Here is a 12,764-nt window from a genome sequence, read left to right as displayed (position 1 = left end):
TGAGAGAAAAAAACAAAGACAAAAAAAGTTGATTGAAATATTTCGGGGGCTTTTGAATGCTTACTAAAGTTTTACGAAAACCCCGAGATTCTAAGAAATTTTTTGTAAACAGAATGTCAGAGGATATAGCGAAAAAATATGAAAAATGTGTAAAAGGATAAATAATTTATTTTAAAAAAATTCTAGTCTTGTCTAACACAACCTTCAAATAATTAACTATATACCTAGTACACCTGTCTGATCTTTTCATAATTGCACACTAAAACAGAAAGAGGAAGCTGAAGTTATAAATGTTGCAAGCATTCAACATCTTTCAAAATTTTGAAACTTCAAATATCATGTTTTTTTAAAATCCAGATGTCCCAAACGGCACATCACTTGCTGCATCATATGAAACAAAAATAACATAAAACATTTTATGAGTCAAAAAAAAAAGATTCAATGAGCAGAAAGTCAAAGGCAAGAACAAGATTTTAGTAACATTTCAGTGCACTTTCGAATAATCACGAAATGCATTATTTCCAGTGAGTTCTCAAAAAATCAAAGTGTTCTTTGTGAGACATTCGGAAGTTCATGGATTTTCCATCAAGAGTTTTGATATGCATCTGGAGGGGGTTCACACGGGTGCGCTTTTTTGACTTCTGAAAAATAGAGCAATTATTTATTTATTTGAACTGATGAAAGAAAAAAAAAGATTTCTCCTCGGCCGGGAATTGAACCCGGGTCTCGCATGTGACAGACGCGGATACTCACCACTATATATAGTAGTATACTACCGAGGACACGAGAAACTGAGATGTTTGAGTTTTAGACAAGAGTGTATTACATTTTAGAGCGAGAGACGGAGAGAGGGCACTTTGGGGGTTAGTCAACAGAAACCATTGTCCGCAAAATGTTGCGAAAAAGACCCACCGATTTATTCAGTCTCCTATGATTGGCGCTGACCAAAAATGGTATTCCACAAGTGAAAAGATCCATTACACTTTGAAAAAAGTGACTGACACTAATTTGATATGCCATATTATCCTCCACAATTTGAAGCACCCAAATCACAATGACGTAGATGAACTTCAGAAGGAACGCCAAACAAGCAGCAGGAATCAGCGCTTGGGTCCAGATGTAGACGTCAGAGATCTGAAATCTCTGCTCCAGAGTCGCTTTCCCGGCTGTGTTCCTATATTGTTTGAATGAAATCTTTGAGGAAAGTACAAGAATCTGAAAGTTCTGGTAATTAGACGCAAAGCACAAAATGGTGATGCTCACCACCAACGCAAACATATCAACAATGGTCAAACAGGTGATCAGCGTGATGTGAAAGTTTACTGAAACATTATGACGTCATATTCGAGATTGGAAGAGCTGCTTACCGAGATGAATAGCTTGAGCATAGATCATTGAAAGGATAGAAATGATGATTGCGATTATAATAGAAAAGGTTCGGTTCCGCAAGTTTTGGGCAATCGGGATTTTCGCGGTGATGTAGCGTTCTGAAAGTCGAAATACTGTTAACCTATAACATTTTAACTTTGATCCAATTTATCTCGGTTCCTGTCCAAGATATGCAAAAGTTTTCAACTGATGAATTGTTTATGATAATATCACAAAAATGTTACTAATTGACACATTTTTGATATCTCGTGTGGAAGCCAAGATAAATTACCGTGAACACTCTAATAGAATGCCACCCGAACTGTCAACTTTGAGCCAATTTATCTCGGCTCCTGTGAGAGATACGAAATAGTTATCAACTGATAAAATGTGTTTATCATAATATCATAAATGTTTTGTCAGTCAACCATTTTTTGATATCTTTTACAGAAACCGAGATAAATTAGCTCAAAATTGACGGTTTGGGTGGCCTCGTTAGAGTGTTTACAGTATAATTCCATTGGAAACGGCTTCATTTTGAATATCCACAAATGGGTTTCAACTTTTTTCAATTAGTTTTCAACTTTTTTCACTCTTTTGGTAGCTTCAATAAAACTAGAGCTTCACTTTTGTAGCAGACAATTTTTTTACCAAAATTAGATCCTGAGAAGATATGCCGCGTGGACGAGCCCTCCCTCATGCAAACGAGCGCTCTTCTATTACAGGTTTTAAGGTGACTTACCCACTGAAAAAGCAAAAAGTGAGAGTGTATGCAATGCAAATGCAAACTCATGAATTAAACTCCAAACGAACATCCTTATGGAATCCTTGTAGCTGGTCGAATCCTCTGGACGGATTCCAATCAAAAATTCAAAAGTTTGAAACCCATGCGTCAGGGCTAGAAAAAACAGAGAAACCGTAAAAAGCAACAGGAAAGGGCTGGAACTTTCAAAATCTTTATTTATAAACTTAAAATTGTATTATACCGGCTAGTGGCTTGTAAAAAGGTGGCATTGGCAATTAAATACAGAAAGTACAGGCTTGAGCAAAGTGCGAAAATGATAATAAGAGCTTCTAAAAAACCGACTAGATAGAACAGCTCCATTTTGTGGTCAAAATGAAAATAACAAATGAAATATTGAAATGTACAATGATACTTTGTATATTTGTCTCTTATCCAAAATATCCATTCAACCGTATGAAAATCATAGGACAGAGATGTCGTAAGCCCGCGTCATTTCCAATTCTGTTTCAGATGCTCAAAATAGTCATGTTTACTTGGAATCACTTTTCCGTCGATGGTCCTTCTTGTTTCTCCTTGGTTCTGGGTGTGCGTTAGCTGTAAAAAGGTCATCACATATACCGTAAATCTAAAATAGGAGGGCAAGTTTGAGCTCAATATCTCAATTTCTACGCAAGCTATCAAAAGTGTGTCAATTTTTAAAGATTGGTGATAACATGGTAAACAATTTATCAGTTGACAGCTTATTCATATCTCTAACAGGAACCGAGATAAATTGGTTCAACGATTACGGTATCAAAATGATTCCAAAAGCCTTACTCTTTCTCGAATCTTCTGATGCTTGAAAAGTATCACAAATGGCAAGACCAGTGTGTAGACATTCAGAACATTGTTGTATAAAATGACCCATAACGCTGCATCGTTTCCGGTATAGTTCCCAGTAATCAGAATCCAAATGAGTACTATAACGATGATTTTCGACATGCTTGCTAACAAAACGGCGGGGATTAAATGACGGGTCCATGTGTAGACTTCAGATAGTTGAAATCTTTGTTCAAGGTTGAAAATGCCGACGGTGTTACGGTAGCGGAGAAGGGACCGCTTCCAGGCAACGAGGAGGATCTAGGAAATGAGGCATGGGAAAGTTTTGAAGTCAGAATCAAAAGAATATAAACTTTTGAGAACTTCATCAGCCTATCAAGTTCCTGGTTCTCAGACAGAATAAAGATCAAACATAATTTAAAGTTTGTAGGCGGAAGTATAGGAGCTGGCATGTTCTTTGTAACTAATAGTAATTCGCGCCGCCCGAATTCGTGCATTTGCGCGTCTACATGCCAGTTAGCGTTTACGTACAAAGCATTTAATTTTACGGCACATTATCCAATGAGTGCGCGGGGTACGCAAACACTCAGGCAAGTTGACGCGCAAATGCAAAAGCTGGCGGTCGCCGATTTTACCCCGACCGAAATGGAACCCTAAAAAGAACGAAGTGAATTATATACTTACAAGCTTCTAGAATTGATAAATCTCTGTTATTTTTCTAGCAATCGAAAACAATAAAAATTAGAGTAAAGATAACTCACCAAGCATCCCAAAACATCCACGACATCCATTGAAACCGTCGTCAAAAACATCTCGCCGCCCATATGAATGAATAATGAGAAAGCTGTTGATATCCCTAGTGATATCAGGGTTAGAATCAAGAAGAGTATTTTAATCTCAAGTTTACTATAACTTGCTGGACAAATGCACGCCACAAGACGCTCTGAAAGAAAATTTTAAAATTTCTACCGTAACCCTTCCAATTTCTATTCGAGACCCAAAATTTCTACATTTTCAGACCCAGCTCAGAAAGCCGGTTCGAATGAGTATAATCATGCCCTACTTTAAAATGTAAAAGTTTTTCAAAATTTCCCGGTCCATGCGCCTTTAAAACCAAATTTTCAAAATTAACCAAAAAAGCGAATGTTGGGCTCATTTTGACAAGCGCAACATGGTGAAAACGAAAATTTAAGTTTGAGAGCCCCAGGAGCAACTTTTTCGGATTACGGTAGGTTATATTTTACAGGACCCGAGATATGCGGGCTTAAAGTTGACAGGGGGGGGGGGTGGCATTCTACTAGATTGCTCAAAAATCAAATTGAAAATTTGACCTACCGATTGAAAATAACAACAACGAGAACGATTGAAATGCATAACCAATCTCGTGTACTATTCTCCAAGCTATCCCTCTTGGAGACACAAAATATACATATTCGTATGTTTTGCCTTCATACAAAAACTCAAAAACTGTTAACCCATGAGATACCGTCAAGAGGTACATAGAGAATGCGAATGAGAACAAGAGATTTCTGAAAAATTTTTGATACAGTAAAACCTGTAATATATGGTTCGCCTAACTATGAACTTTAAGCCAATTCATTTCGATTCCTGCTAAAGCTATGAAGAAGTGGTTAACGGATAAATTCTTTATCACAGTATCACAAACATTTTTAAAAGTTGACACAATTTAAATATCTCTTGTAGGAGTCGAGATAATTGACAAACTTGGCAGTGCGGGGGCCCTTCTGTTACAGGTTTTACTGTATTCAACTGCTCATCGCCTCATACCTGCAATTAAAATGAAGACTAGAAGCCTGATGTATCATGAAAGTGAATAGGGTATTCGATAGTAGTGCCAGTAGAACTATGACAATCTCGATGTACGCGAACATGATAAGAATGATCATCTGAAACGTGATAAATGAGAAGAAGAAGATCTTGAAAAACCTGGTCGAAGCAAAAAATAAGGCAAGAAGAGAAAGAAAAAATGAAAAGATTATAGAGTGGCTACGAAGCTGGTGGAGCGAAAATATTACGAATCAGATGAGGTGTAAGACAGTCATGGGTAAATGAACAAAAAATAATAATTTAAAAAATTTAAAGCAGAGGAGTTGCATGAGAAATGTTGAACTGAAAATGCACCGAAAAGAAAATTGGTTTATTTCTAGATTTTAGATGTCTGTGAGAAGTTTCTGTGAGAAAATGCGTGAATGTATGCGTCGTGGGATTTTCGGATCATTGAAATAATAATTGAATAATTTCAGATTCAGATAGGATTTCTTGGAAACTAGAATTTTCAGACTCGCGGACTCCCAATCAAAAATTAGCGAAATCGGTTACCGTAAAACCTGTAATAAGAGCCGCCCCCCCCCCCATAGTGCCAAGTTTAAGTTCAATGATCGCAATTCCTACAAAATATATAACAAATTTGTCAACTGATAAAAAGTTTCTGATATTGTGTGATAAACGTTTATTAGTTAACAACTTTTTGATAATTTTGACAGGAACTGGGTTAAACTGCTTCAAAGCTTAAGCTCTTCTATTACAGGCTTTATAGTAGGTGAACATTTCGTTTTAGCGAGCATAAGGCTGTAAATTGCAAAGATGTACTTTAATCTACATTTTCACCTCAATACATTTTCAAGACTTTTGGGTTTCTTTGAAACTTGAAAAACGCCTAAAAATAAGCAGAAAAGGTAATCCATGTGTGACCGAAAAATGTTGCGCTCGCCAGAATTTTTTGGTCTTTCCAAATCTAATTTTGAAAGAAATTTTAGGTAAACATTTATGAATATGGAACTCTGCTCTACTTTGCTAACTTGTTAAAAAAAAAACGATGACAAATTTCAACAAGCTGGCCAGAAACAGTCCACAAGGCTGTGAAACCTGTAATAGAAGGGCGCCTTAACTTTGAGCCAATTTATTTCAGCTCCTGTCAAAGGTATAAAAACGTTTTCAACTGATAAATTGTTTATAATGTCATACACATTTTATCAGTTCATACTTTTTTGATATCTTGCGTAGGAGCTAAGATAAATTGGTTCAAACTTGAAAGTGTGGGAGCTCTTCTTTTACAGGTTTTCAGTAGTTTTAGTTTATCGAGGTTTCCAAATATCTGGACGGTTCTAGTCACAAGAGTACTTCTTTGGAAGTGAGATCAGAGGCCAGTAATATCTATAAGTAGTGAAAGATTTTTAAATAAGTTGGTGAAAATCTATTGAAAGAATTCCAGTTGTTTTGATTCCAAGAACTCTAGAAATACAAAACGGGTCATTATGAAGACATGAAAAATGACAATTCTGGTGGTATTCTTGGAAAATGTTTTTTGAAAGTTATAATAATGAAGCCCTTGATGCTGATCAAAAAATCGGGAAAGGAGCTTCCAAGAAGCATATGAGAAAATAACATGTTCATAGTTTGAACTTGTAATATGACTAGTATAAAAAATTGAACAGAAATGCTCAATGACTGGAACAGACTAACAAAAAAAATTTCATTACATGACAAATTTAGCAAATCTTGGGTGAAAAATGGAAAAATGACTTTTTCATGCAAACACGACTTTACCGGAACCACTCTAATACAAGACCATATCACGGTTCCTGTAAGAGGTATCAAAAAGTAATGCCCAGACAAAATACTTTTGATAATATGATAAAATTTTTATCAGTTGACTACTTTTTCATATCTCTTACAGGAACCGAGATATATAGGCTCAAAGTTGGCGGTTTCGGTGCCCTTCTATTAGAATGTTAACGATATTTGTGTGAAAAATAATCTGAAAATCGATACATGAAAACTGAAAAAAAGAATGTGCTAGAACATTGTTACTGAAGTCTGTATCCCCATTTTTTTCTATCTAATTGGTTGTCTGAAAAAATATGTCATGTTATTGTCAAAAAATGTCTCGCGATTATCGAGCATGAAACATAAAGAAAAAGTTTGAAAATAAAGTTTTAAGACAACACAAAAATGGAAACTGAGCAATCACGAAAACAACAATAGGAGCCCAAAACGACATATACAGTCATTATCATCTCCACCAATTTCTTGATGTTATTGTCTACGGCATGGCAGAGATAGAGGAAATGAAAAAAACAACGCGTGGTGAAATTGTAGGTTTGAAGGATCTATGTTCTTTTTTTTTGAACTTGTTGGACGGTTTGTGGACTTGTTGAACATTGAAATGGAATACACATTCGTTTAGAACAGGAATAGGCAGGAAACACATTAAGTTGATTTTCAGGAACCTGGAGATCGGCTGTCAAGTGTCCCATCAATTTGAAAATTTTGGAAGTTGTCAAACAGACCTAGATTGAAAAATTTGCATAACAGAATTTTCTGGGGAATCCTAGTTTTCCATCTGTTTTACGATTTTGTCATTCAGAAATCGGGTAAAGAAGAATTTTCAAGAAATTTGATCAATACAAAGTCATAAGTTTTGACACAGCCACTCTATTTTCACAATTGACAAAAAATGATAATATGTGAACATTTATTCGCGGCTGCCGGTTCGTCATTTCTAATCGGATGTCAAAAAGGGTTCTGAGTTTGAACGGATATTGGTCGGGTTCTGGTCGGAAGTTGCCCAAAAACGGCTGTATAGAGGGCCATGGTCAGAATTTGGAAGGGAGTTCAAAGTTGGAATACTACCAGGTCGGAACCTTCTCAAAAAGTTTTAGAATTTGGTCGGTTTCAGTAGCGGCCTTATCCGGAATCTGACAAACCAGAAGATGCCAGCGACGCCCGAGATGTTCCCTTTTACTCTCAGCCATGTTCATCTGCCACTTTTAAGATCCACAAAAATATTTTTTTCATGATTTTGACCATTTTGAAAGATCTGGAGCTCGGCATTCCAGTGTTAGATTTGAAAACTTTGAAGAATGTAGAACAGACCTGGATAAGTGTTATCAAGAAAAGGTAAAATATTGTCTTCCATGGTGAAAAATTAAAAAATATGTACTTCTTCCAGTTCTTCGATTTCTCCCCATCGTTTAGGATCTTCCTGTCTGAGGAATTGCTACTTGCTCGGCTGTCGGCTTGCAACTTCTGGACGGAAGTTGAGGGGGGTTCGGCTTTTGGATGGATCTTGGTCAGATTTTGGTCAGAAGCTGACCTCTGGCAGCAGTGGGACGGACAATGGTCGAATTTTGGCCGGAGTTTTCCGGCCCGTGCTGTTAAGAGGTCGGAAGTTGGCTGGTAGTTTGTCGGATCTTGGTCGGCTTCCCACAGTGTCTTTGCCTGAATCTGACCAAGCTCCGGTCACAAGTGGCGACGCCTGAGTGGCTTCACCAGCTATTTTTGTTTGGTCCCGACCCAGGCCTATTCATACACGATAATACCATCAATTTGCAACAAACATAATTTTGAAAACATACGGATTACAGTTTACGACTCTCATAAAATTTTATGAGCACCAAAGAAACATGAACGTAAAATCATGTCCCCAACTTGATCAATCTGAAACTTCTGATTTTTTTCAAATTTACTAGGTTTGAGAATCTTTCTCAAAACGGACTGTTTTTATCAAAAACCGTAAAACCAAAACTAGGCGACTTTCTCTATTTTTAATCTTCAACCTCTAGTTCCAAGTAGTAATTTTTCCAAAAAAAAATGAAAGAATTTTTTAATTCAAAACTTTCCACCGTCAGAAATTTTTCAAATCTCCCTGTTTATATAAACCTTTAAAATCAGGGAATAGTCGCGCATAGCGGGTTCGACTCTCATCTGTGCGTTTTCGTTTTTTTCCTGATTTCATGCGGCGACATCATAGAATGCCGGGAATAATTGCCAAACAGTGAAGAAATCTAGTGTATTCTAAAACAACAAATGCTCGTCAAGTAGCGCGCATTGGGTCGCAATCGCACGATTTTCCGTCAGAATACATTGTTGTCGAATTAAACAAACTGACACCTGAAAAATTTCGCGGGCGCTTTCGTGTCGATTTACGAGGCATCGCCCCGAAAACGGATACTGTAGATAACAATTTTATTTGTGAGAATTTAGTTGGATTTTTTGACCAAAAAATTGATTTATTGGTAAAAATGATCCCTAGAATCTCTAGAATTTATTTTTCTTCAAAAAAACTAAACTTAAACGCGAAAACAGCTCGAACGAGCCGAAAGTCTGAAATATTAAGTTTTTGCCGCGCTTTTTCGTTGATCAAAAAAAGCAAAAGTTTTCAAATTCTCAGGTGTCACTTTTTTAATTCGACAATATCTCGCTCCAAAAAAACTCCGTATACTGTCTGACCTTCTTCAATCAAAGATTTGAACCAATTTTTCGAACCAATTATCGCCCACCAATTTGTCTATGTTCTATTTTGTCGTTCTTCCTAACAATTGTAAGAATATATGATTGAAAAACCAAATAATGGAACGGGCTAGGTGGTTTTTAGACCGTGACCTGATTTTATTGAAAAACAAAAATCTCCTCGAATGAAAAAATATAAACAGCTGCATTGAGAGGCAGGAAGTGCCGAGCTCTGGCGTTCCAGTTTGATGCTTTTCTGAAAATTTTGATATTTGGAAACCGTGTTTTTTTGTTTCAAGGAGTTCAAAGTATCATTCTGAACCTAAGGCGATGAAGTTTTGGATCAGAACTTTCTCTACATAGAATGGCTTTTGACTTTGAACCAATTTTTCTCGGTTCCTGTCAAAGATATAAACAAATTGTGAACTGAAAAAGTGTTTATCACAATATCAGAAACATCTTATAAGTTGACACATTTTTGATATCTCTCATGGGATTTGAGATGACTGAGTTCAAACTTGAAAGGCCTTCTATTACAAGTTTTATTGTATTTTCGCTCTTTTTGATTCTAAAAAGTTTCCCAACAGCTCCTATAGCTTATGTTGTTGATAAAACTCAATTTAAAAAATTTAAAGCCTTTCCAATAATAATCCTCTATCAAAAAATTCATACTTCCAAGAAGAATTTATCAGCAATAGTGATAAATTATTTGCACTTTTTGAACTTATCAAAAAATCATCTAATCTGCTAACGAGCTCAAAAATTTTAAAAAATGCTGATCTCTTGATCTCTTATTCCTTTGGATTCTTCAAAATTTGGTTTTGAAAGCCTCTACAAAACTTCTCTTGATTGCTCATTGTCTATTCCAACACTTTTTGTTGAATGGTTCAGATCTCTAGAGCATTTTATTAGATTAGGTTCAAGAACCACACCAATCAAATTTCAATGTTTTTTTTGAAAAAGGACATGCTTATTTTTATAAGAATTTTTTCTGGGGTCGTGTTATGATCTATTACATTTTTTCGGAACGTGTTACATGATTCTGACTTCTGTTATTCTTCACGGTTGCCTGACTTCCGAGAAGAAAAGAGAATCGTTGTGTTCTGGTTTATGTTATGAGAAAATTAAGAAAAAAATCAGCTTTGCTTTTTTTTTGGTTATCCGGAAAATATTATAATTGCGTGGGAGGCTGGTAGATGGTCATGTTTGGATCCGCTTCACTTCGAAACTGCGACAGTTCGAAACTGTGACACTTCGAAACCGGTAATTTCGAAACCGTGGTAATACAGTCTAATGGATCAATTTCAGACTACAAAAAAAATATTTTTAGTCTGAAATTCGTCCATTGGCCTGTATTACGACGGTTTCGAAATGACTGGTCTCGAAGTGTCGCAGTTTCGAAGTGACGCGGAGCCAGCTCGAAACCCCTTACACCTTTTGTTTTCAAATTTTTTGAATTTTTCCGCATATGGCAAGCCTTATCATTATCTCGAACACCTCATCATCCCTTTCTTGTTATTCAATTCTTTTTGGAACGAAGGTTTCGTAAAAACTTGGAAACAAAACAAAAGTTTTTTTTCACATTTATTTGACTTCGTGCGTTTTTGAGTAGAATTTTTTTCTAGTATATGTTTCGCATGCATGAGACATATGTCTAAAATTTAATTTATTACATTCACTACCAGCCACGTCAAAAGTAGACACCCCCGGAAGTCTTTGATCTATTTTTCTAGCAATTCCGCCCAATTTCCCCCAATTTTTTTCTAGCTAACTATAAGTTCATTTTTTTTTGCTGCTATAATTATGTCGCTATAATTATAGGTGGCAATGCTTTTAGGTAGAAAAATCGAGGGAAGCGTGAGGTCTGCTCTTCCGGCTCCAAGAGTTGGAGCCTTGATTTCATGAGAATCCCTAGAGAATGCTAATCAAACGACGTCTGTCTATTTTTGAATTTTTTGAAAAAAAAAGAATCGATGAGTTCAGAAGATTAGCAGCAAGTGGGGGCGGAGTTTAGTTGTTCCTTCGTTAGCAAGTTGAGATTCATTGTTCTTCCTTTTTTTTCTTCAAGATCTCCTCTTTCTTGTCTCCAAGACATTCTTTTTTCTAGCCTTTCCGCTTCCTGAATGGGATCCTACAACGAAACCTTCGTATGCAAACCTCCAGCACAATCTCCATGGTGGGCTCCAGTGGTCTTTCTTCAGTTCCTCATAGTTATTCTTGGATGTCTATCTCATGTGATATTTGTCAAACTCGCCGTGGTTCCAGGAAACTTTGGACGGTATATACGGTAAGTCTAAATGCCCCTTGTGAAGTTGAACTTGTGAGACCAGATGAGCTACGGTGGCGCAAACTGCGCAGTCCCCTTAAACTTAATTATTGCACTGCATAGACTTCATATAAAGTGCCTTGCACTTTGTAAAGGATGATATTCCAGGGTAGCGTTTGCTTTAATCTCTGCAATGATGCTTAACATGTTGCTGACGTCTACTGGGGCCTTTGTGATTACGCTGATAAATGGAAAGTTTATCGAGGACTGCGAGATAAGCGCAATGGAACCTAGGAAATGGTTACTATACATCCATTCTTTCGGGGAGTACTTCTTTGTGGTCTGCGAGTTGTTGGGAACTATTGGTAAGTGTATGTGTGTTCTACAGAAAATCATATAAACCTTTCAGAGCGAGTCATTAGTACATACTATCCCAACTTCCGCAAGTCCGACGCCTTCACTGTCTACATTGCGATAGCTGGAGTTCTTGGTATCAGTGCTTCGTTTGCATACATTTATTTCATAAGAATTTCATTTGTGAAACACTTGTTTGCAATTGGGTTCGGAAGTCTGACAGCGATGGAAGTCTTAAACGGAATTGTAAGCTGATCAGGCTTCCAACTTTTCAAAGCTCCTGATTTTTAGATTGTGTTCATCCTGCTTCATGCCGCTAAACGGAAGTACAAGAATAGTAAAGATGCTACACTGAACTTTAAATTTGAGGTACACCGCAATTCCTGAAACTTCCCATTATCATTCCATAATTCCAGATCTCCCAATCCTACTCATACTGCCGATGCGCGGCTGCTAGTGTCATTGCACGTGTATTCATCATCACGTTCGTCTACCTCCAAGTCTTCGGTCTCTTCGAAGGATCATGGGGTGACTCCGGGTTCTATTATGTCATGAACATTGTAAAGGATCTTTGAGATAAGATTTTGAAAATATATTGTTGCATTTTCAGCTGATCAACTTGTACTGCCTCGTCTATCCCTGGGCAATTATGCTCTGTCACAGAAAAATAAGAGGAGAGGTATGTCATTAGGGAATGAACTCGTCAGTGATGTTTTAGTGGTCGGGACATTAAGAACCGGTCAACGAGATATACAAAAACGTATTTTTCAATTTATTTTTGATATTTTTCGGAGTCTGGATCTTTGGAGGCTGGGAAACAGACCAAGATTAAAAACTTTAAACTTCCGGAATTTTTCGAAATTTCCTTGTTTTTCAGCCATTTGTCGGTTTTTGAAGGACACCCCTATTTTACCTGTCAAGTTTCAGACTACTGAAAATGCCAAAAATTAACTGAAAAAG

General features: G+C 36.8%; 2 protein-coding genes and 1 non-coding gene across 3 annotated transcripts; 1 reads left to right on the top strand and 2 right to left on the bottom strand.

Moving 5' to 3' along the window:
* Positions 1-695: 695 nt before the first annotated feature.
* CBG28196 lies at positions 696-770 on the bottom strand. The gene has a single exon. It is a non-coding gene (tRNA).
* Positions 771-864: 94 nt separating this feature from the next.
* On the bottom strand, positions 865-4,839 carry CBG01451 (the record flags this gene model as incomplete). The annotated part of the gene is made up of 8 exons (XM_045236582.1): positions 865-1,215; positions 1,264-1,322; positions 1,368-1,487; positions 2,111-2,336; positions 2,930-3,232; positions 3,694-3,875; positions 4,268-4,461; positions 4,721-4,839. 8 exons carry the CDS (start codon positions 4,837-4,839, stop codon positions 865-867), a joined length of 1,554 nt encoding a protein of 517 aa, XP_045091862.1.
* A 1,631-nt stretch (positions 4,840-6,470) lies between these two features.
* Positions 6,471-6,557, top strand: CBG26909 (the record flags this gene model as incomplete). Its single annotated transcript, XM_045236581.1, has 1 exon — positions 6,471-6,557. One exon carries the CDS (start codon positions 6,471-6,473, stop codon positions 6,555-6,557), a length of 87 nt encoding a protein of 28 aa, XP_045098020.1.
* Positions 6,558-12,764: the final 6,207 nt, after the last annotated feature.

The sequence above is a fragment of the Caenorhabditis briggsae genome (genome assembly GCF_000004555.2).
Source record: "Caenorhabditis briggsae complete genome, chrV, whole genome shotgun sequence".
Lineage (NCBI taxonomy): Eukaryota > Metazoa > Nematoda > Chromadorea > Rhabditida > Rhabditidae > Caenorhabditis > Caenorhabditis briggsae.
The sequence above is the reverse complement of the archived record's forward strand: the minus strand, read 5'-3'. Positions and strand labels throughout refer to the sequence as shown.